General features: G+C 41.2%; 1 protein-coding gene across 1 annotated transcript; it reads right to left on the bottom strand.

The window, feature by feature from the left end:
- Positions 1-1,639: 1,639 nt before the first annotated feature.
- On the bottom strand, positions 1,640-20,381 carry LOC146007761 (uncharacterized). Its single transcript, XM_083146358.1, has 3 exons — positions 19,829-20,381; positions 7,235-8,812; positions 1,640-4,924 (listed from the first exon to the last, which is right to left on the bottom strand). The coding sequence occupies exons 1-3, from the start codon at positions 19,887-19,889 to the stop codon at positions 4,860-4,862; spliced, it is 1,704 nt and encodes a 567-aa protein (XP_083002484.1). The 5' UTR covers positions 19,890-20,381; the 3' UTR covers positions 1,640-4,859.
- Positions 20,382-23,661: the final 3,280 nt, after the last annotated feature.

Genomic DNA, 23,661 nt, shown 5'->3' with positions numbered 1-23,661 from the left:
CTTTTTGTGTTAAATAAACATACGTTTTAATACCTACTGCATATGTCTACCCATTTTCAGTACTTGTGTATTGCGATGCGACGCGATTTTACCCGATTTTTAATTGTATGGCTTCTGACCATGTTAAATGCCCCCCAGATCCCGATTTTTAATTGTATACCCACCCTCATGGCTCATGACTATGCGAAATGCCCCCCCATTGTTAACGCCACCCCACTATCAATGCCAACCCGAAGCGTGGCGAGCGCAGCGAGCCCGCAAGGGGCGGCGGTACGCGTCCTACGACCTTTTCATACCCTCACTATCCACGTCAGCGTGGAGTTGATTTTATAAAGTGTCGCAAGCACAGCGAGCCACCGAGCCCGAAGCGTGGCGAGCGCACGCGCATAACTTTACAGGTATATGGCTGCGCTCGCCACACTTTATGAAGTCAACTCCATGCCGATGTGGATAGTGGGGGTATGAAAAGGTCATAGGACGCGTACCACCGCCCCTCGCGGGCTCGCTGCACTCGCCACGCTTCGGGTTGGCGTTGATAGTGGGTTGGCGTTAACAATGGGGGGGCATTTCACATACTCATAACCCATCAGGGTGGGTATTCAATTAAAAATCGGGTGTGGGGGGCCCATTTAACATGAAAATCAATGGAAAATCGCGTCCATCGCATCACATGCCATTATAATGGCATGCGATGTGACGCAATATTAAAATTGTACTCACAGCCCCGGGAAAAGGCTGAAATCGGGTCCATCGCATGCCATCCCATACCTTAATTAGTGGCATGCGATGCGATCGGCGCCGTGATAATACACAAGTACCCCATTTTCTTTAATATATTTGGGCACACATCTTATTAGCCTCACATACTAGAGGGTGAGCGCAGAGTTATCACACAGGTTAACTTGCTTCTCTAGGAGATTGGACCACTCCAAACTCAGCAGCCCCTTCGATCATTTGTTATCTCGAGCGCTGACACACCAAGCCTACTACAAAAATCCTTCTTAGATGGACAAAACCATGTGCACTGCAGAGGGGGGGGGGGGGGCAGATGTAAAATTTGCAGAGAGAATTAGATTTGGGTGAGTTATTTTGTTTCTGTGCAGGGTAAATACTGGCTACTTTATTTTTACACTGCAATATAGATCTCAATTTGACATAAATCCCACCCAAATCTAATTCTCTCTGCACAAGTTACATCTGCCCCACCTGCAGTGCACATGGTTTTGTCCATCTAAGAAGGATTTTGTCAGAAAGAGTGAACTAGAATAAGGCTATATGAGCACTGATAATTACAGTATGTCACCTTTGGGGATTACTTCACCTTTGGGGAAGGGGGAGCATGTCACTCTTTCAATGTCTTTCATCACCAAAGTGATCATGAGGAATGTTTTTTTCAACATTCTGTCAAGATGGGGCGTGGATTATCTCACAAACAACATCTAGGTAGACAGTCAATTAGTCAACATGCACTAAGTGGACAAGAACAACAGGTGGGACACAAGAAAATGGTTGATATGGAAAAGGTCAACACAATAAAACTCGACATGATGTTTTCAGGGAGTTTTTATGCAAATTATTTCTTTATTATTTCTTTATTATTATTTATATAGTTTATATAGTTACATAGTTACATAGTAGATAAGGCTGAATATAGACTTGCGTCCATCGAGTTCAACCTAGGTTTTAATATCTTATCCCATGTTGTATAGTATGTTCTGAAGTTTTTAAAGACAGGTTATGTTACGTATTCGTACCCTTGGATGTTTCTTAACCAATAAATGTTTGTCCAACCTTATTTTAAATATATTTATTGTGTCTGCCGACACCACTTCTCCAGGAAGAGAGTTCCAAAGTTTGACTGTTCTGACCGTAAAGACATTTTTTCTTCTAAGGGAACAAAATCTTCTTTCTTCTAATCTAAACTTGTGTCCTAGATTGATTTCTTGCAGTAAAAAGGGTGTTTGACAGTTCCTTATATTGGCCCCTGATACATTTGTACATGTTGAGCTTGTCCCCCCTTGAACGTCTCTTCTCTAGTATAAATAGTCCCAAAGTGCTCAATCTATCCTCGTAGCTTAAATTCTCCATTTCCCTAATTAGCTTTGTTGCTCTTCTTTGTTTTTTTTCTAATTCTATGATGTCCTTTTTATAGTGCGGGGCCCAGAACTGCACTGCATATTCGAGGTGCGGTCTAACCAATGATTTGTACAGAGGCATAATTACTTTTGAGTCCCTAGTTTCCATGCCCCTTTTAATACATGCTAGAATTTTGTTGGCCTTTTTTGTTGCTATGTGACATTGAGCACTACACCCCAGTTTGTTATCTATTTGGTCTCCTAGATACTTTTCAAGTACTGAATTACCCAATGCCTTCCCGCTTAGGTTATAACTGGCACACTGGTTAGGTTTCCCAAGGTGCATAACTTTGCATTTATCCACATTGAATCTCATCTTCCAATTTTGTGCCCACTCATCTAGATTGTTAAGATAATTTTGAAGCGCGGAGACATCCTCTGTTGATTTAATAGCTCTACTCAATTTTGTGTCATCAGCAAAGATGGATACATTGCTGAGTAACCCCATCCCAATATCGTTAATAAATATGTTAAATAAAATGGGCCCTAGTACCGAACCCTGTGGCACTCCACTTAATACTGGTATCATATTTGATACAGTACTGTTCACAACCACTCTTTGTTCTCTATTACACAGCCAGTTCCCTACCCATCTGCAGATATATGCCCCTAATCCCAGGTCCTCCATTTTATTTATCAACCTCTTTTATGGCACTGTATAAAAAGCTTTAGCAAAATCTAGGAAGACCACATCTACAGCGTTTCCATTATCAAGGTTTTTGCTAACCTCCTCATAGAAACCTAGTAAATTTGTTTGGCATGAACGATTTTTCACGAACCCATGCTGGTTAATACTGAGTAAACTATGAAGGTCTAAATATTCCTGGATACCATCCCTTAAAAATCCTTCAAATACTTTACCCACTATTGATGGTAAGCTCCCAGGTCTGTAATTAGCTGGGTCATCCCTTTTTCCTTTTTTTGAATATTGGCATTATTATTTATTACCAGTTTCTTATATAGCGCACATATATTCCGCATCGCTTTACAGAGAATAGTTGAACATTCACATCAGTCCCTGCCCCAGTAGAGCTTACAAGCTATATTCCGTACCACATGTACACACACAGACATTATAAGGTTAATTTGTTGGCAGCCAATTAGCCTACCAGTACATTTTTGGCTTGTGGGAGGAAATCGGAGTACCCGGAGGAAACCCACACAACTACAGGGTGAATATACAAACTCCACACAGTTAGGGCCATGGTGGGATCAAACCCATAACCTCAGTGCTGTGAGGCAGTAATGCTAACCATTACACCGTCCGTACTGCCCATGTCAATGTCGACACCTGAGCACAGGGCCAGATTAACAATGGGGCAAATGGAATTGCAGCTCCAGGCCTCCACACAAAACTAGACCCATCATCATGACAGCATGATGATCTCCATACAGACACCAGCTGGCTACATGGTTGGCCATAAATCATAAACATTAAAATTGTATTTCTTTTCACACATTTATGCAATTTTTGCACTTTTAGATATTTAACAAGACACTGGGGCTTAAAGTGTATGGGTTCTACATGCCTACATGGAATTGGCCTCACCTCCTCCACTTTTTATAATAGTCCCTTGAACATTTCCGGCTCCAGGCCCATTAGGCCATGCTTACACACTCTATCAGTGCTTAGGGTCAGCTATTTCTATGAAACGTTCTAGAAAAGTTTATTCAGATCCATTTTTCTGTTAATTTGGTGACTATGTTATTCCAGATTTTCAGGGGGTTCCCAACATTAATTTGATAAATAAACCTAATGATTGCAAATTCCTGGTAGTACATACAATTGAAATCATATACACTGTAGCCACCATTACACTTGGTAATGCAACTATTGTTATTTATGTTCATATTTTAAACTAAAGCTGCTGCACCTACTGTACAAAATTGGCCAAGTGTTTGCACATTGGACAACTAGACTACATTAGACAGTAGTGCTCACATAAAATAAGACTATATTAGACAGTAACGCTCACATAAAATAAAACTATATTGGACAGTAACGCTCACATAAAATAAGACTACATTGGACAGTAGCGCTCACTTAAAATAAGACTACATTGGACAGTAGCGCACACATAAAATAAGACTACATTGGACAGTAGCGCTCACTTAAAATAAGACTACATTAGACAGTAGCGCCCACATAAAATAAGACTACATTAGACAGTAACCCTCACATAAGACTACATTGGACAGTAGCGCCCACATAAAATAAGACTACATTAGACAGTATCGCTCACATAAAATAAGACCAATAGGCTGATAAGGCTGCAGTCTAGGGCACCAGGACTGTGGGGGTTGCCCTGCAGATGACAGCTGAGGAATAAAATAATTCCATGCTTGTTAGTAATCAGATGCCATGATGTACTGTGGGGGTAAAGTTTTAAGGTGACCACCAGATGGCCGTGCCAATGTAACTTACTGATGGAACCATTACTTTATATACACTGTGCTTCGTCGCCAGCCGAGCAGCTTAAAACCAAAGCCTCCTTCCCATGCCACAAGCATTGGATTCCCTGAGCCCCCATACACGTATGTTTAGCAGCATTACAAGGGGATGTATTATATTATAAGGGGATGTATGTGTTTTAGCCTAAGGGCGGCACCATAAACCTTTAATCAGGCCCTGATTACAAAGTGTTATTATAAATACAGAGTATACAGTTAGCAGGATTACTTATACAGTACTGTCCAATAACTAGGATGATATGTTTCAGGAGGTTACTTTTTTACATCTTTCAAATGTGCTGGGTGACTGGCTGCAGGCGAAGGATCCTTGTGGGAATCTATAGACAGAAAGAGTGACATCACAAAGTGTACAGTATGCTAGTACAGGAACAACTATTGAATTATCTGCTCTAAGCTGACATTCTACTAATCAGCCATCAACATTGGGATGTCCTCCAGCATCGCTTCTATCTAATGTGCTGCCAAGAAAATTTGTATAATAGTTAGATCCTTATAGACTAGAATAAAGAAAAGTATCCCTTGAAAATTGCCAAAGAATTGGGCTCAGTAAACAGATGTGAGACAAAGGTAGAGGGGTACAGAGAGGGGATGAGTGGGAGTGTTGCTAATGGTGCCCATACACCAGGGCGATATTGCATACAATCCTTCAATTTCGACCGCATCGGTGTGATTGCATGAATATATGCCCATCCAATGTGTAACCAGATGTGATGCGTGGGCGCATTTGGCGAACCTCACATCTCAAGATATTATGTGCTGCACATAATATTTATTGAATCTCATGTGCGATCGAAGGTGAGTTTTTGACACATGCAATTTATCGTGAGTGCAATGTGCGATCTGTGTTTTTTATATAGTCCCAGTTAGCCCTGATGACCTGATTCCAAGTCACAAGGGCTATGCGATTTATCGCATGATTCTATGCACATCACTTCAGCTTGGAGGGAAATCGAAGCGCAATATTGCATCGCATACCATCGCACAAGTGTATGGGCACCAATAGAGATTGTGTCTGATATTGCCCAGATAAAGATGTATCAGGTTGTATGAAATAGGGGTAAACAGCGAGTTTTGAGAGAGAATGTGAAAGTTTGAGGATGATGTAGAGTCGGCTCGTGAGGGGCAGGAAGTTCCAAAAGAGGTAGCACAGGAGAAGTTTTCAATGTAGTAGGGGGTAGTGGCAGATGGTAATGGTGAGTTAAGGCAAGAAAAAATGGAGGCTTGTTTTACAAAGACATGTCTCCAGGATGTGTGCTTAAGTTGTAGAATGCTACATAGCTAGTTTTCTGTACAACTGGATTTTTTATTATTCTTTAGATTAGCACAACACTATCATAGCTACTTATATGACACTTAGGGACTTAGGGGTATATTTACTAAGGTTTATTTTCATCAGTTACAAATTAATTTAAAATCAATGTTGTGTTTCCAGGGCTAAAATAAACATTACTAACATATAAAAGTTAATCAAAGCAATAATGTCGGATGGCGCTAAAATATACAGCTGTACAGTTAGAAAAGTCTATATCAGTAACACCTCAACCCCTGTATAGGTGAGGTGAACACCAAAAGTCCATAAATGAGACTGCTGCTCCTTCTGTGTTAGACACACCCTGGATTCACAGGTAGAGATTTATCTATAAGAAAAAGCAAAAGAAGGGGCGCTCCATAGTGCATTAAAACTGTTAATAGGATCATTTCAATATCTCAACAACACATATACAATATTGCTGATACCAAAGTAAAAAGCTCTGTGGGCTGGTTACCCCAGGATGTATACTAACATGTTACAAGACATAAACTCCATCCATACGCCAGACTGCTGCCAAGGATCGCTGATTCACCATTAGCACTGGCACGTGCTGCGGCCTGCAGGGAGCTGGAACAGGAGAGGGATGCTGGAGGAAGCCACCAGAGACACAGGAAGGAGCTCCTTGGTTACCATGAATCTTGTGGTAACCAGCCCACAGAACTTTTTACTTTGGTAAGAGCAATATTGTATATTGTTGCTGTGGAGGTATTGAAATGATCCTATTAAAAGTTTCAATGCACTATTTTTGTTTTTTTCTAATAGATATATATATATAGAGGGTGTGGTACAGGGTTCCGACAGTCGGGATCCCGACAGTCATTAGCACGACGTCGGGATCCCGACTGGCCAGACTCAGACAGCGTGGAGAGCACAACAATGCCCATTCTGGCTTGCTGCGCTCACCACGCTGCGGGCGCGCTGGCTCGCTACACTCACTACCTATTCTATTCTCCCTCTATGGAGGTCGTGGACCCCCACAAGGGAGAATAGCCGATGGCCATCGGGAACCTGTGCGTCGGTATTTTACCATTCGGGATCCGGACGTCAGGTAAATGACCCCGTGTGGCACCCATATAGATATATATATCTATGAATATATCTATATATATATATATAGATAGATAGATAGATAGATAGATAGATAGATAGATAGATAGATGTTATTGGAAAGCATCAGTTAGTAAATGTGGGTTTTAGCCCTGGAAACAACATTGATTTAGGTTGATTTTTATTGTAAATATTACTATGTTAATAAATATATGCCTTATAATAGTCTTTCTATTAAAAACACTTGTTACTTTAAACTATTTAATACCTTTAATAGCTCTCAGGGGTTTATGTTCACTCGGTGAATGAGAATTGAAGGAATCAGCTTGCTGGTTTGTAGAATCCCCATGGTGCTGTCTCATAGGTTCCACTTGAGGCTTTGAAGGTTCCATTTGGTGGTGCTGGGAAGATTCCACTTGGTTAGGCTTAGAAGACTCCCTTTGGTGTGTCTTGACAGGTTCATCTTGACTGTGCTTGAGAGATTCGTCTTTGGAAAGGTCTTCTTGGTGTTTGCAGGGTTCATTTCCTTGTGGTTCGTGTGGTTCTACTTTGTGTAGCTTATGAGGCTCAATTTGGTGAATTTTTGAACAGTCATCTACATGAATCTGGGGAACTTCTCGATGTTTGTGCATCAATGGTTCCTCCATATTATTTTTAAAAAACTCTACCTGGTGTTGTTTGGAAAGGTCCACTGGTGTGTGCTTGGGATTTTCTTGTTGTTGTTTAGAAGCTTCATCCTGTTGATGCTTGACGGTTTCCTCATGTTGTTTATAAGTTTCATCCTGTCGGTGCTTCAAAGTTTCCTTATGGTGTTTTGAAGTTTCATCCTGTTGGTGCTTGGCAGGTTCCTCATGGTTTTTTGAGGTTTCATCCTGTTGATGATTGGAAGGTACCCTATGGCGTTTACAAGTTTCATCCTGTTGGTGTTTGGCAGGTTCCTTATGGGTTTTAAAAGGTTCATCCTGTTGGTGCTTCGAAGTTTCCTTATGGTTTTTAGAAGTTTCATCTTGTTGTTGCTTTGAAGGTACCTTTTGGTGTTCTGAAGTGTCATCCTGTTGGTGCTTGGAAGTTTCCTTATGGTGTTTAGAAGTTTCATCCTGTTGGTGCTTGGAAGTTTCCATATGGTTATTAGAAGATTCATTCTGTTGGTGTTTGGCAGGTTCCTCATGGATTTTTGATGTTTCACCCTGTTGGTGCTTGGAAGGTACCTCTTGGTGTTTAGAAATGTTATCCTGTTGGTGCTTGGAAGTTTCCTTATGATGTTTGGAAGTTTCATCCTGTTGCTGCTTTGAAGTTTCCATATGGTTATTAGAAGTTTCATCCTGTTGGTGCTTGGAAGGTTCCTCTTGGTGTTTAGAAGTTTCATCCTGATGGTGCTTTGCATGTTCCACATGGTTTTTTGAAGTTTCATCCTGATGGTGCTTGGAAGGTTCCTCTTGATGTTTTGAATTTTCATCGTTTGAGTGTTTGGCAGGGTTTTCATGGTGTGTACAAGTTTCATCCTGTTGGAGCTTTAAAGGTTCTTCTTCATGCTTCTTGACAGTTTTAATGTCACGGTGCTTGGTAGATTCGTCTTTGCTTTCAGAAAGTTCATCGTGATGTAGGTTGAAAGGTTGTTTTTTCTCAGCTGGCAGCTTTTTTTGGTGTAGTTTGCATAATTCATTTTCATTGTGCTTGGATGCTTGTTCTTGGCTTGTATGTAATTGATCTTTAAGGTATTCTTCTTGAGATTTGGTAGGCTCACTAGATTCTTGCTCACACTTTCCAGAGTTCTGACTGTCTTTAGGAATTTCTTGGTGGACTTTGGATACATCACAGTGGATGGTTTCATTTGGTTCTTGCTCTCCTATGTGAAATTAAATATTATGTTTAAAAAGATCTTACCTTCCATAATTAGTTTAAGGAACACTGTAGCATGGTTATACAATTAAGGCTATACATTATTAATCTAGATTTCTTCAAATAGTCTATAAGTATATAGTCAGAGTTATTATATAGGCCAATCATATTAAATAACACTGTTCAGAGTATGCTGTATGCAATCAATCCCATTAGTCTAACACACATGCACACACACACACACACACATGAAAACCCCTAAGAAAGGGCTGGGCAATAGCAGCCCTCCAGATGTTGATGAACTACACATACCAGCATGCCTTGCATCAGTTTCAGCATGGCCACATAGCAAAACTAATGCAAAGCATCCTGGGATGTGTAGTTCATACACAGCTGGAGGGCCACTATTGCCCAGCCCTGCCCTAAGTCTTGTATCCCAGCTCCAGCCACTCCTCTCTTCCATCTTTTCTTAACTCTCATACCCATTTAATTTTACTATCTTAACAGTCAAACTCTCCATTGGCTCCCTGTGCCATAGCATTTTAACTTAAGCTTCTCTCGCTTACCTACTAAGCTCTCAATTGTTCCCTGCATCTCATGCCTCAGTTCCACTTATATTGCCTCACACCCACTGCACTTAACTACCCTTCCCATAACCACTTCCAGGACTTAGGGCCTGATTCTGGTTCACTGGCAAAAGCAACTTATCTCTCTAATGGACAAAACCATTGCACAAAAACTGTGCAGAGTAAATACTGGCTGCTTTATTTTTACACTGCAATATAGATATCAGTTTGAAGTACAAACCCCACCCAAATCTAACTCTCTCTGCAATGCAACATCAGCCCCGCCTGCAGTGCTCATGGTTTTGTCTATTAGAGAGAGAATTTGCTTTTGCAAGTGAACCAGATTCAGGCCCTTAGCCTGCACTGCTTTCAACATCCCACACTTATTGGGTCAGTCTGTCTCCAAGACTTCCAGAATGGTCTTAAAAACTCATCTCTTCATTCAAGCCCTTCCCACCAAATCCTTAACCCTCCAACTTCTGCAACCGACAGTTCTGCCCTCTCTTCATCTTTGTGACTGTCATTCTTCTTTAGAATTTTTATATTTTGTACGCAACCAAACCAAGTAAGTTTAACATTGTGTTTCCTGTCACAGGTTAGAATACCGATTTTTTTTTTTTTTTTAAGTTTAGTTATACTTTTCTAAAATGATCATGTAAAAGAGGGATGACAAATATGATGCCACCACACCATTATAATCGTTATAAACGTCTTGGACTGGGACTTTTTGGGGAGATACAGAAGATGATTTTAGGCTTAAACACCCCCAGAGAGTTCCTATGAAAACTCTTCTATATTCTGTATCACGATAAGGCTGATGTGACATGCTAGTCTTATCTTTATTTATTCTGCACATAAACATAAATCTAAAATAAATCAATGTAAGTCCATGTTGCCGGATGCCATAAAATAAATCTAATTGATATCATTAATAGCAAGGGGAACACATTTTCTCCATGTTCATCGTGCTAAGCTAAGACCGCTCAAAGCAAAAGCTTTGAAAGCTAGTCTACTACCTTGTGATTGCCTCTATGTTTCTGTATGTGTGATTGCCTCTGTATGTGTGAAAAAGATGTAGTTTCACTCGCTGCCAGCAGATGGCAGTGTTTCGGTTACACACGGACACTAGACATATATATATATATAAGAACAGGTTACCCCAACCGCGCTTCTATATATGTATGGCAGCAATTCTGGGGGGCCCTCTGTTAGGCAGGACCCAGGATAGAGATAGGAAAAAAGGGGGGTTCCCAGAATGCGCCCTTCCTAAAATACGGGATAATAATTGTTTTATCCAACACCAAACGGAATTTACAATGCCGGTACAAAAGAGTAATTCTTTAACAATAAAAAGATTTAAAGATGAAACGTTTTTTTATTAAAATGTTGTCTTCTCAGTGAGGCTAACATCCTCACTGTGAAGACAACATTTTAATAAAAAAAACGGTTCATCGTTAAATCTTTTTATTGTTAATGAATTATTCTTTTGTACCGGCAGTGTAAATTCCGTTTGGTGTTGGATAAAACAATTATTATCCCGTATTTTAGGAAGGGCGCATTCTGGGAACCCCCCTTTTTTCATATATATATATATATATATATATATATATATATATATATATATATATATATATATATATATATATTGTAGCAATGGAAAAAGATATCGGCGACTAATTATTGTAAGTATGATATATACCCCTTGAAGAAGTCACACCAGACGAAACGCGTTGGGCTACCTACCTCCTACCATCCTAAAAAGTTAAGAACTTTTTATCAATACCTTTTTCTATACTTGAAGTTTTTTTCTATATATATATATATTTTTTTTTTTTTTTAAACTTTTTTTCTTATATTGTTCTTTTACAATATAATTATATATTTTTTTTTTTTTTATATATCCCTATCCCATCTTTTACCCAAACACAGTATTTTACACCTATTTACCTTTGAAACCAGTTTTTATTGTGTAATATATGTCCATTGGTGTATAAATGTGTTTTTACTTTTTTATTGTCATCTCATTAAATTTTTTATATATCATACTTACAATAATTAGTCGCCGATATCTTTTTCCATTGCTACCCATAAACCTGTGAGTAAAACATACCATTACTCTTACTAGAAGATAGGCTGACACCCTCCATGTTTAAAGGGAATATTATTGTTTTTTGAAGAAAACGCATCCAGCACAAGTGGCGCCCCCTATCCAGAGCTAACATATATATATATATATATATTATATATATATATACACACACACACACACACAGGGCTATTTTTCTGCCGGAACGCTCCGGAACGCCGTTCCTGAAGTTCAGCTGAAAAATTACCTCATCAGGCACGGCGTTCCGGAACCTCTATTTACCAGCGCAGAAATAGTTCAGAGTCCCGGCGTCCCCATGCAGCACACAGTAGCTGCTGCACCTGTGATGCAGCCTGCCTGATTTGTGGTGCCGGGTGACCAGTCCTTCTGTCATATATGTAATGAGTGGTGCGACTTGCCGTGACGCTCATTACATGTATTGCAAAGTGTGCTGGGGCAGGACATAGCCCCGCCCACCAGCACCGCGTAGCAGTAGGGGTCCCGACATTTTTCTTACTAAGCGTTCGGGGAAGCGTGGGTGCAGGGACTGCGGGAGGAAACAAGGTCGATCTCCGTCTCCTTCCCGGCAGCACCACTGTCCCCGCTCAATAGCTACAGTGCAGACTGCTTAACTGAGAGTCTGACTGTGCCACTGGGCACCGACTACTACCGGTGGTGCCACCGACTACTACCTGAAGGAGGCCAAGAACCTGCTTTATGACGGTATCACTTACACCGAACTGAAGAGTAACCCTACCAAAGAATTCCAAGATGAGCTCTATGAACTACTTCTTGAAGCCAGAAAAAAATCACTGATAGGGAAGGAAGAGTTCGACTACCTCTTCGTCAAACATCCGGTCACACCGACCTTCTATCACATCCCCAAGGTCCAAAAAAACAAGACAGAACCACCTGGGAGGCCAATTGTGGCCGGCATCCTTTCCCTTAGTTGCAATCTTTCCCATTTCATTGACACTCTCCTCCAGCCCTACGTTTTGAAAAATGCTTCTCATCTGAAGGACTCCACTACCCTTCTTAATAAATTAAGCGAATTTCAATGGGAGGAAGGGTATTGTTGGCTTACGGTTGACGTTCAGGCCCTCTATTCATCTATCCCACACCAAAAGGGTATAGAAGCAGTAAGATATATACTTTCTCAACATCCTGAACATACAAGCGATGAAATTGAATTCATCTTGAACAGCATTAAATATATTCTTACGCATAATTATTTCGAATTCGACAACTCTTTTTTTCTCCAAAAGACCGGTACTGCGATGGGGACTAAGTTTGCCCCATCGTACGCCAACCTGCTAATGGGTATGTGGGAGGAGTTCCATATTTACCAATCCATGCATAGGGCCCACATCCTATTTTACCAGCGGTACATAGACGATTTAATATTCGTCTGGCAAGGTGATCCCACAAGCATTGAGCAATTTATGACCGATTTGCAGTCCAACGATTTCAATTTAAAGTTCACGCATAAATCAAATATTAGTGTCATAGACTATCTTGACCTTGAGCTAACTGGAAAACCTGGACTGATTGTATCAACTAGAACTCACTTCAAGGATGTAGATTGCAATAGTTTTATTCCATATAACAGCTGCCATCACCATAATTGGAAGGATAGCGTACCATTTGCGCAATTCATTAGACTCAGGCGGAATTGCAGTTCAGTTGAAGACTACCATTCCCAATCCAACCTGCTTTCCCAACGCTTTGTAGAGAAAGGCTACAACCCACATAAAATTGAGGGAGCCAGGATCAAAGCTCTAAATAGAACAAGAGAAGAGGTCCTCCAACCATCTGAGCCGACTAGGAAAAAACCTACTTTCGAGAAAAGATCCTTTATTACACAATTTAATAAGGAGAACCATCAGATCAAAAAGATACTTACGAGGCACTGGAATATCCTACTTAAGGATAATATCTTAGGACAACATCTACCCTCCAAACCGGATCTCCTTTTTCGTAGGGCCACTAATCTCAAAAGTGTCCTAGCCCCCAGCCGACTCAAGGCCAGTTCTTCCAAAAAGACAGTTCCAGACAACTTCCTCACCAAGAGAATAATCTGCACACCCTGTCAAAGGTGTATCTGTTGCAAGCATATGGAGAAGGGATCTTTTAAATGCACTGTTGACAAAAAACAGTACTTTCTTAATCACGCGGCCACGTGTAATTCAGTATACGTTGTGTACAGGATAACGTGTGGCTGCGGTTTAGCATACATCGGAAAAACCAAGAGACAAGTTAAAATCAGGATACAGGAGCATATTCGCAACATTAAGCACAGATTAGACATACATAGTGTTCCAAGACACTTTAGAGATAAACATGACTCTAAGGTTGACATTAACAACTTTTTGTTCACCGTTCTAGAGGTGATAGAACAGGACCCCAGAGGGGGCGATAGGGACCTTAAGTTATCCAAGCGTGAGACTTTTTGGATATATATACTTAACACGCTTCATCCAAAAGGTCTCAATGAGAACATTGATATAGCCTCGTTTTTGTCGTAAAAGGGTCTACCTACTGCCTTCACCTACCTCCATTCCTCTCTGGTCACTCTTCTAGCCCTGATTAGGGCCATCTATCTGGCCTCTTTATCTTTGGTCTTCCTTATATCACTATGCTTAATATTGGTCCCTGTGACTTATTGTATATGTGTACAAGTCACAGTATGCATGCTCCATATACATAAGATTGCCCACTGTTATCCCATTGTTGTATGTATAAGTCACTTGCTTATTATTGGTCCCTGTGACTTATTGTATATGTGTACAAGTCACAGTATGCATGCTCCTTATGCACTGGATTGCCCACGGTTATCCCATTGTTGTATGTATAAATCACAGGGTATATGCTCCACATTTTATGAAATGAACATTGTAAGATCAAATCATCCCTGAACTTAACCTAAACCATACTATCTCCATTGTGTTTCCTATTTAAGGAATCACAATGAGGTTTTTCAACATACAACACATTTTTCCATTTAAGTATAAACTGATATTTTATAGCAGGCCACTTGTTAGCAGTTTATGTTTCAACTTCTATGCAGCAGGCGATTTTTCATGTCCACCTTTATAGTGGGCTTTCCCTCTCTTAGGTATCATAGTATTAATTACTGGCATCACGTTATTTACCAATATTAAGCCATTTGGTAGCTATAATAATTCTCACGTATCTTTATCTTAACGTCTAACTCCTTATAGGTGACATATGCACTAATAGGTTGATAGCCTCCCACTGATCTGCATGTGCGGTATGTTATTCGCACATGCCTACACTAGTTTAGTAGTATACCCCACACACTAATGCGATATATCCCCTCACAGGACTTAACGTCCCATTGGAACGCAAGCTGCGCTCCATCTCACACCGCGCTTCCCCATACAGGAAGCGACGATCCCTATGTGGAGCGCAAGCTGCGTCTCAGCACCTAGGAGACGCTCCGTCTCGTTTACAGGAAGCGGAAGCGCTGTGTGTGTGGATTACCCGCACAGCGTGATTATATGCGGTATCCACACCAAACTCCACTATGGAGCGCAAGCTGCGTCTCATCACCTAGGAGACGCTCCGTCTCATTTACAGGAAGCGGAAGCGCTGTGTGTGTGGATTACCCGCACAGCGTGATTATATGCGGTACCCACACCAAACTCCACTGTTAGTTCACCGCGATGTAGCGGCACTTTTTATTCTCACTATTTTGCCCACAGCACTCTTTTTCCCCTGTACTGTGTATTTAGTTTCACACAGTTCTACACATTTCAATTCCTCTTAACCGGAAGTGACCTCACGATGGATCTGGGTATATATAGAGGCCAGTGCAGCATCAGGTTCATTCTCACTATCAGGTCACTGGAGTTCACATCGTTAACAGGTAAGGTAGCTCTGGGATGGTTTGATCATTTATGATTATGCTGTATTTATGTTACTGAAGTAGTCAGTGTTGATCTATCTTTGCTGTTAGACACTGTGCCAATATTGTATCCCTTTGTGATTTATTTATATGCTTAATGCCTCTCCACTTCCACAAACTGTTTTTGCCAGTGGGATTTTGGACCCAGCTATTAAGCACTTTACCAATGTCTAATAGTTATCTGTTTAGTTCATTTGGCTCTATATGCTAACCTTTTTTAAGGACAGTGGGTTAGAATCCTCTCCCTGCCTATATATTTCCCAATGGGGCCTACTGCTCCACTTGGACAAATTATTTATGTTTACTCGCTATCTGAGACCTAGTATCCATATATATGCGTTTACTTTGTAGATGCTACACTTTGTTCAATCAGACTATTTGTTGAAATTGGAGTCTTTCTATATCTGAGGGGAACCATTGTCTGTCACTACACTCTGAGTACCAACACAGACGTATCCCCTATCATCAACTGGTATGTCGATTAATTTATGAAGTAATCAATTTAATATATTTGTTACACTATTGGAGTGAGTAATGGGGTTTCCACTATTATTATTTAGGCTCCCACAATTTCCATACCTATAGTTATGGACATTTGGGTGGATTAATATTCCCGCCGATACTTATCTCCAGCCTCAGTTCCATTTAAAGAACTCCATTTCATACCAAATTAAAGGTATGTCATAAGATTATTGATCTTATTCTCCTTTGTTTGCCATTTTTCCTTTTTTTCCTTTTTTTCCTTGTTTACCATCTCCTTCCTCCTACACATTCTTTATGAATAGTTCCTTCTTCTATTTAAGTTTCCTCTATATAAGTGTCGACACGCTATACGTGCTCACCCCCCTGCTATATGGCTAAATACAGAGTGTTTCTAATTATATTGTTATGAATACTTATTTTAGACTATCTGCATTTAAGAAACCGCCATCCATTATAACGGACAGGTGTGTTCAGCTTCCATAGCAATCCTGCTGACTATTTACTTTTTGGTATGTACCAGGGCGTAATTGAACGCTTATTTATTTTTAAAGCTTGATGTATAATGGTTTTTGAATTTCTGTATAATTTATTGTAATTTCTTACCACCTACAGTGCATGTACTAAACCCCTGATGAAGTCTTTTTCAAGACGAAACGCGTCGGGTTATTGAAACTGCATTCTAATGATGAAATCCTGATGTGATCATCTATTTTTTTTTAATAAAAAATATTTTATATTGTATTCTGTGATTTTTGCACTGTTCATATCATTAAGGTGGTTGGTAAACCTCTGGCGCTCTCCACTCTCTTTTCTTTCCATATATATATATATATATATACACACAGGGCTATTTTTCTGCCGGAACGCTCCGGAACGCCGTTCCTGAAGTTCAGCTGAAAAATTACCTCATCAGGCACGGCGTTCTGGAACCTCTATTTACCAGCGCAGAAATAGTTCAGAGTCCCGGCGTCCCCATGCAGCACACAGTAGCTGCTGCGCCTGTGATGCAGCCTGCCTGATTTGTGGTGCCGGGTGACCAGTCCTTCTGTCATATATGTAATGAGTGGTGCGACTTGCCGTGACGCTCATTACATGTATTGCAAAGTGTGCTGGGGCAGGACATAGCCCCGCCCACCAGCACCGCGTAGCAGTAGGGGTCCCGACATTTTTCTTACTAAGCGTTCGGGGAAGCGTGGGTGCAGGGACTGCGGGAGGAAACAAGGTCGATCTCCGTCTCCTTCCCGGCAGCACCACTGTCCCCGCTCAATAGCTACAGTGCAGGGAGTGCGCTTATGATCTGTCAGCTTTGGGGGTCCGCCCGAAGGCCCAGCATACAACCCCCTACCATTATTATAATTTTTTTCAAACACCACCACGGCGGCATCCGGGTGCGCAAGTGTGCAAGCAGGAGGCAGCAGCAGCGTGGTTTATGGCAGGGGCATTAACAGGGGAAGGGATAGTCCCCCTCCCCTTCTTCCCCAACCAGCGGCAGTAAGAGGGGACACTGCCACCGCCGCTGCTTGGACTGTAACCCCTCTGCCCGGGAGCCGGTGGAGCAGCACATGGGAGCATTGGCCAGGAGATGAGGATCAGCGGTGCCTGGGAGGCAGCAGTTGCGGCGACAGCTCACAGGTAACTTCCATCCGCAGGGCTCCTGTGCTATATGGGGTGGAATAGGGTGTGTTGTGATGATAGGGGGTTATGGGGTGTGTGCTGGGGACAGGAACTGAAGTTAAGGATGTGTTCGGGGTAGTGGTGTATGGGGTGTTTGTAGGACATAGGGGGAGTAAGGTGTGTTGGCGGTAGGGTGTTGGGTTTACAGAAATTTAAATTAGAGACATGGGGCTATAAATATTAATACAACAGGGAGGGGGCTGACATATAATAATTACACTACAGAGAGCAGGCCAGGGCCTGATAAACAAATTGGCTGATAAGGTTGCAGCCTAGAGCGCTGGGTCCTGGGGGGAGCAGCGCATGACCACTTACTGCACTTACATTTGAAATATGGCTCCTGCCCACAAGCCTATCAAATCTCACCGACCTGCAGCTGCAGTAACAATTGGCTGCCGGACTGTGAATTCCAATTGGCTCATTATCCTGCGCCATATTTCAAATGTCTGTCAGCTAACAAATGTATTTTAAAAACGTTATATCTGTGTGCGGTGCACCTGCCGTTGTGCCGTCATGTGCATTGGGCATTACGGTATGTGGCATAACATGAACATGCCCCTATTGTCATGAAGCCACTCCTCTAGTTTTTGTGACCATGCCCCTCAAGACATGTGGCCACGACCAGTTTTGCTGCAAACGGCTATGGCATGCGCAATCAATACCACCTTTAAAACATTTCTACTTGTACCACTAGGCATCACTGTGTGTGGCATATGTATAATGGGCATCACTGTGTGTGGCATATATATAATGAGCATCACTGTGTGTGGCATATGTATAATGGGCATCACTGTGTGTGGCATATGTATAATGGGCATCACGGTGTGTGGCATATGTATAATGGGCATCACGGACAGCATTATCAAGGTCATATGAGTATTACGCCCCCATTTTCATTGGCCGAGCCCCATGTGGCCATGCCCATTTTTTTGCATGTTCAAAGTAGCACTAGGTATTTTTTTAGACTTGCACCACTGGCTGGAGGCATTGTTCATCTGGCATCACTGGGGTTATTGGGGGCATTGTTTAATTGGCACTGCTGGTGGCATGTGTATATATGGCATTACTGGTGGCTTTATGTGTATATATGGCACTGCTGAGGTCATTATGTGTTAAAAAAAAAGTTTATGCACGAATTGATACCCCGCCCCTTTGGTAGCTCCACCCACATCACCACCCACTTCTGCCCCGCCCACAGTTCCTGAACCTATTTTCCTACAAAAATAGCACTGCATACACATATATAAGATAAGGATGATATTAGGAAACCTACAACCACTGAAAGCACATAATGCTTTAATAATTTCCACTAAGCTCCCTGATACTATTCATGGTATATAACACAGTGCGTTTACCAACTAGTTGGTAATAGTTGGTAAACGCACTACATAATTATATATATATCCTTGAAAACGGGTCTCTACCCGAAACGCCGTCGGATAAATAAAGGCTTTTACTTGCATTAAACAAGTCTGACGAGTGCCGCCCTCCACACCACGCTACATATTGGACCTGACATCCTGGGGAAGGCACCACAGCATTATTGCCTGCATCAAGTGAGTGCCGGACTATCCACTCCTACATATATATATATATATATATATATATATATATATATATATATATATATATATACATCCTGATGAAGAACCACTAATAAAGGTTCGAAACGTTGAAAAGTATCACTGCCTTTGTGAGAATTATTTTTGGTGAGTGCAGCCGAAGTATAAGTTGGCCCTGGTGGGTTTTGGATGGCACCCCACTCTGGAACTACATCTCTGTGAGTGCAACTACATCTCTTTCTCTCTCACACAGGCACAATCTCAAGGCAGCAGACTAGCTTTCGAAGCATTTGCTTCGAGCGGGCTTACTAGTATATTTTATGATTCTAGAATGAAAAAATGAACGTGGCATAGTATTAGTAAATGAATGATTTATAAGTAACAGTTATAGTTCTACCACCTGACCAATAATTGATAACTTTTTAGAACTTTGGCATCAATAAAGAGTAAGTAAATTGGAAAGAATATAAATTAAACTTATAATAAATAATTATATATAATAATACAATATATTGTAATATGAAATGTAAAAATGATTTTAAAAAAAGAAAATATTTATGTTGCAAATGTATTTATTACAATGTATTGGGACTACTGTGCCCATCACCCTTGCTATCAAAGTATGCTTAATATCAGCAATTCACAAAAATGAAAGAATTGCTATTTCCAGAGAAGCCTCCAGCTGAATACAGAAAGGATTTCCCTTAGTGTAAGAAGTACTTACGCTCTTTCCCCGTCTTGTTATCCTCTTTACATTGATTCTGGTTTTCTTTTGAATCCGACATGGCAAATTCTGTAGATATACACAGGAAGGTACACGGAATAGAAATAGGACTGATTCTCCAAACTGTTTTAAATCCATAAATAGTCTTATATATACCTTCAGTTGTACTCCACAGGCATGAGTGACATCAAAGTGTTGATTAAGAGTAATATTTTTATTAAACAAAATGACGCACAACATCTGTCAGAGGTCTCATATAACTGAACAGTTTTTATGAAAGCACTGACTATTATTGTGTTCCTGCAATAGTTTATATAGTCTCTTCAAACCAGAGGGATTAATGTGTCAAAACAGAGATGGACATGGGAAATAATCATTCTTTGATGTTACTCTATAGATGCTTGTTAAACAGAGAAGTCATGATTTACAGTAGTTAATCAGCTGCTGCTCACTGAAGCAATGCAGCTGATGTCAGCGATGTAACTAGTGCTCATTTCGGAAACTGGTAGATCAGGCTTGTCCAAACTATGGCCCTCCAGCTGTTGTAAAACTACAAGTCCCATCATGCCTTGCCACAGTTTTGCTATTAGGGAATGCTAAAACTTTGGCAGGGCATGATGGGACTCGTAGTTTCACAACAGCTGCAGGGCCATAGTTTGGACATACCTGAGGTACTAGATGCTACTAAGAGCTGTAACATTTAAGGTGACAAATAGCTGATCTCTCCAATTGCTTCCCTGCCCACCCAATACTCCATGGCAGGATTTATTCGCTAGAGTCCTGGTGGAGGAACAGAGCACTACCAATAGAAACCTGGCTATTATAATGCAATATACAGTACTCTATATTCACCTGTCCCTTTTTCATTTCAGGCTAACCATGAATAGGTAGGTGAAGGAACATTTCATTAATTTATCTCAATTTAACAAAACAGAACCTGTCTGGTTTCTACATAATATAACTATGATCTACATATTATCTTCACATAGAAAGGTTTTGATTTTGTGTCCAGATATCTGTATAACATCAGAATGCATTAATGTACTGTATAACCAACCAGGCACAAAGGAGACTCCTGCCTCCCGGCTCCAAGCCTTTAAGGGGCGCCTGCTGGTTTACAGCGGGATCCAAGTGTGACCGCTGCTCTTCCAATGGAGCTTTGCGACGCACCCGCTGCTGCTGTGGAGTTAATCAGCTCTGCCCCAGGAGTCCTGATTACACCTGCAATAGGGGACAGAACAGCTCCTGCCTGCTACCTCTCAGCCTGGGCTACAATGGTGCACCCACCACTACTGCTGGACTGTGAGATGGGACCCACAGATGAACGCTGATTAATGCTGCAGATGGCTAAATCTTGTGAGTCTGACACTGATCAACCGGCCAACAAATGTTGAAATGTTGAAACTGTTCCCCCATAATGTATTGGAGTAATCTTTAATCAATAAAGACATTACAATATATCTGTTTGATTGATATTGTCTCCCAAGTAGACGATGATACTGTCTCCCAGTGCTCTTCTCAGTGGAGGCTACCCTGCCAAAATGCAAATACTTATGGTATGTTATATTCAAAAGCAAAAAGGAGAAATATACAGTATTCAACAATATGTTTTTCAGAGTACATTAGTTGCTTGTATAATAATGAATTAATATTATTTTTGTATGGTATCCATAGCTGAAAGGCTGAATACAGGGCTACGTAAAAATGTTGATGTATCTAGGATCCCAAATTTTTTCAAGGACACCCAGCAGATGCACAGGTGTATTTAATACTCACTGACACATTTTAAAAGATCCACAGGAATTATTTCACTTAAGTCAGGTGACCTGGAAAATATGAACTGTTTTGGGGTCCCGAGGACCAAGTTTGAGAACCTACTATGTACAACTGGTCGATTCTCAAATTCTCAAACTGTCTTTATTGTTACCTAATTTCAACAAATATTCCTGGTGGAATATCCAGATTTTGTAATTGAATTGTCTATGTGTTTCAGTTCTTCCTGTCCTTTCCAAAGTACTATGAATCCAAGCTGACTCATTGGTACTTGAGTGTGTCGGTGCTTGTAGAGGTAAAATGGGCAACATGCTCTAGCATTCTGTGCCTCTGTGACCTGTAGTTAAATATGATTATACAGTATAACACCCTGAAATTATCCAAGATATTCTTTAAAAGACAACTTTCTTCATTATGATCAATATTATATTTAAAACTTCTTTTCAATATACCTTTCTTCTCTCATGAAGTAATCCAAAACATGATACAAGAATACTGATGGACAACAGAAGAATTGTTTCGAGTGAATCGATGATGCCAGTGAATGAGAAGGGTCCCACCCACAAATAGCCAGTATGAGCAGCTCATTGAAAACACATACCTGTTCATTGGAAACACATACCTGTTTTACATTAAAATGCTGGGTTGTATCCAGGATTTTGTATATGGGTCCAACCTAAGAGCAGCCTGTCAGAGACCCCTTTCAGACTGGCAAGCCAAACTGGCATACTGTATTGTTCATTAAGCGACATGATGAGCAGACCTTGGGCTTGAGGATGAAATCATCTCTTAGCACCAGTTTTCCCTATGTTATAAATGGGTGCAAGGTCGCATCTACCCAGCTTACCCATTTACACTGCACCGCTACCAAGGTACTTCCCAAAACCAACCCTGCTAGCCAGGTTGGATTCACGGGGCACTGGAACCGGGTTAATCATATTCCATTGAGCCTCTCCCAGGTTTTCATGGCAATTACCCAAGTTACCCAATTACCCAAGTTTTTAGTGGCATTGGAAAAGGGGTATTCCACATACAGTCCTGTTATTCCACATACATTACTGGCATCCACCAGTATTGTTATTACCAATCACAATGACCATCATAATTTGATTAGGTCCAGGACCTACAACCTATGGCACCCCCGCACAGTGGCACCAAGAAGGCAGGGACTCAGGCCTAATAAGGGGGGAGGGAGGGGGCGATGGCCACTTGCCACACAACCATATCCTTCCCCTTACCAGTCAGCATCCCTCTGCCTGTCTCTGTAGCCCAGAACACAAAGAGCAGCAGCAGCAGTGTCCCCTAGCACTGCAGAAGAGTGGGGTGCACCCCCCTCCTGATCTGCTCCTGGCTGAGGGTCACAATGTGGCCACGCCTCCTCATATTATTAGGCCACCCTCCACTGTCTACAGCCCAGTCCTTGCAAGCGCCCCTCAGTATCTTGCTTGAGAACCGCTGCACTAGTCTCCACAGCCTCTTACTCCTTTGTGAAATAATTGAAGTTAATGAAATAATGCATCAAATGATTGTTAGTAAACCTTCCTAATTGAATTATGTTTGGCACAGTCCTGGTTTATTGTTTTCAAATCTTTAAGTGTGTTGTTAATTCTAATTACACACGTGTTTTAAATTTGAGTACAAATACTTTGTCACATATGACAGTTTAAGTCATTTGTTCTTGTCGTTGTGATTTTAATTTTCCATTTACACCTACCTAGAAACCATGTATGCCTGTTATGAGTCACGCACAGTCATGTTTACTGCTCCCAGTATGACAGAACATCACCAGATTACTGTCAAACTCTTAAGTAACTGCAGCAATTATTGCTCTGAATGTAGAAATTATATCCTATAACTTTATGCAGGATGGGTGCAGGTCATTGGAATGAATCTGAATAGTGATCAAGAAATTAAATATATTATTTCTGCTCTTCATCTTACTGATTGGTGAATGTCCCTTATCCTCATACAGCTGCATGTTGCAGTGGAGGTCAGTGCCGGTGCAAGGCGCCGGAGCGCCCCAGGCAGGGGGGGTGCCCCGCCGCTCACCCGCTCCACGG

Source organism: Crinia signifera, chromosome 6, assembly GCF_055691185.1.
Source record: "Crinia signifera chromosome 6, ASM5569118v1, whole genome shotgun sequence".
Taxonomy (NCBI): domain Eukaryota; kingdom Metazoa; phylum Chordata; class Amphibia; order Anura; family Myobatrachidae; genus Crinia; species Crinia signifera.
This window is presented reverse-complemented; position numbering and strand designations above follow the sequence as displayed.

Coding starts and splice junctions, on each gene's coding strand:
- LOC146007761 (XM_083146358.1), bottom strand. CDS start 19,889: ATGTCGGATTCAAAAGAAAACCAGAATCAATGTAAAGAGGATAACAAG. Junction 8,813..19,828: donor TAACAAGACGGGGAAAGAGC/GTAAGTACTTCT, acceptor AATTTCACATAG/GAGAGCAAGAACCAAATGAA. Junction 4,925..7,234: donor ACCCCTGAGAGCTATTAAAG/GTATTAAATAGT, acceptor TTCTGTCTATAG/ATTCCCACAAGGATCCTTCG.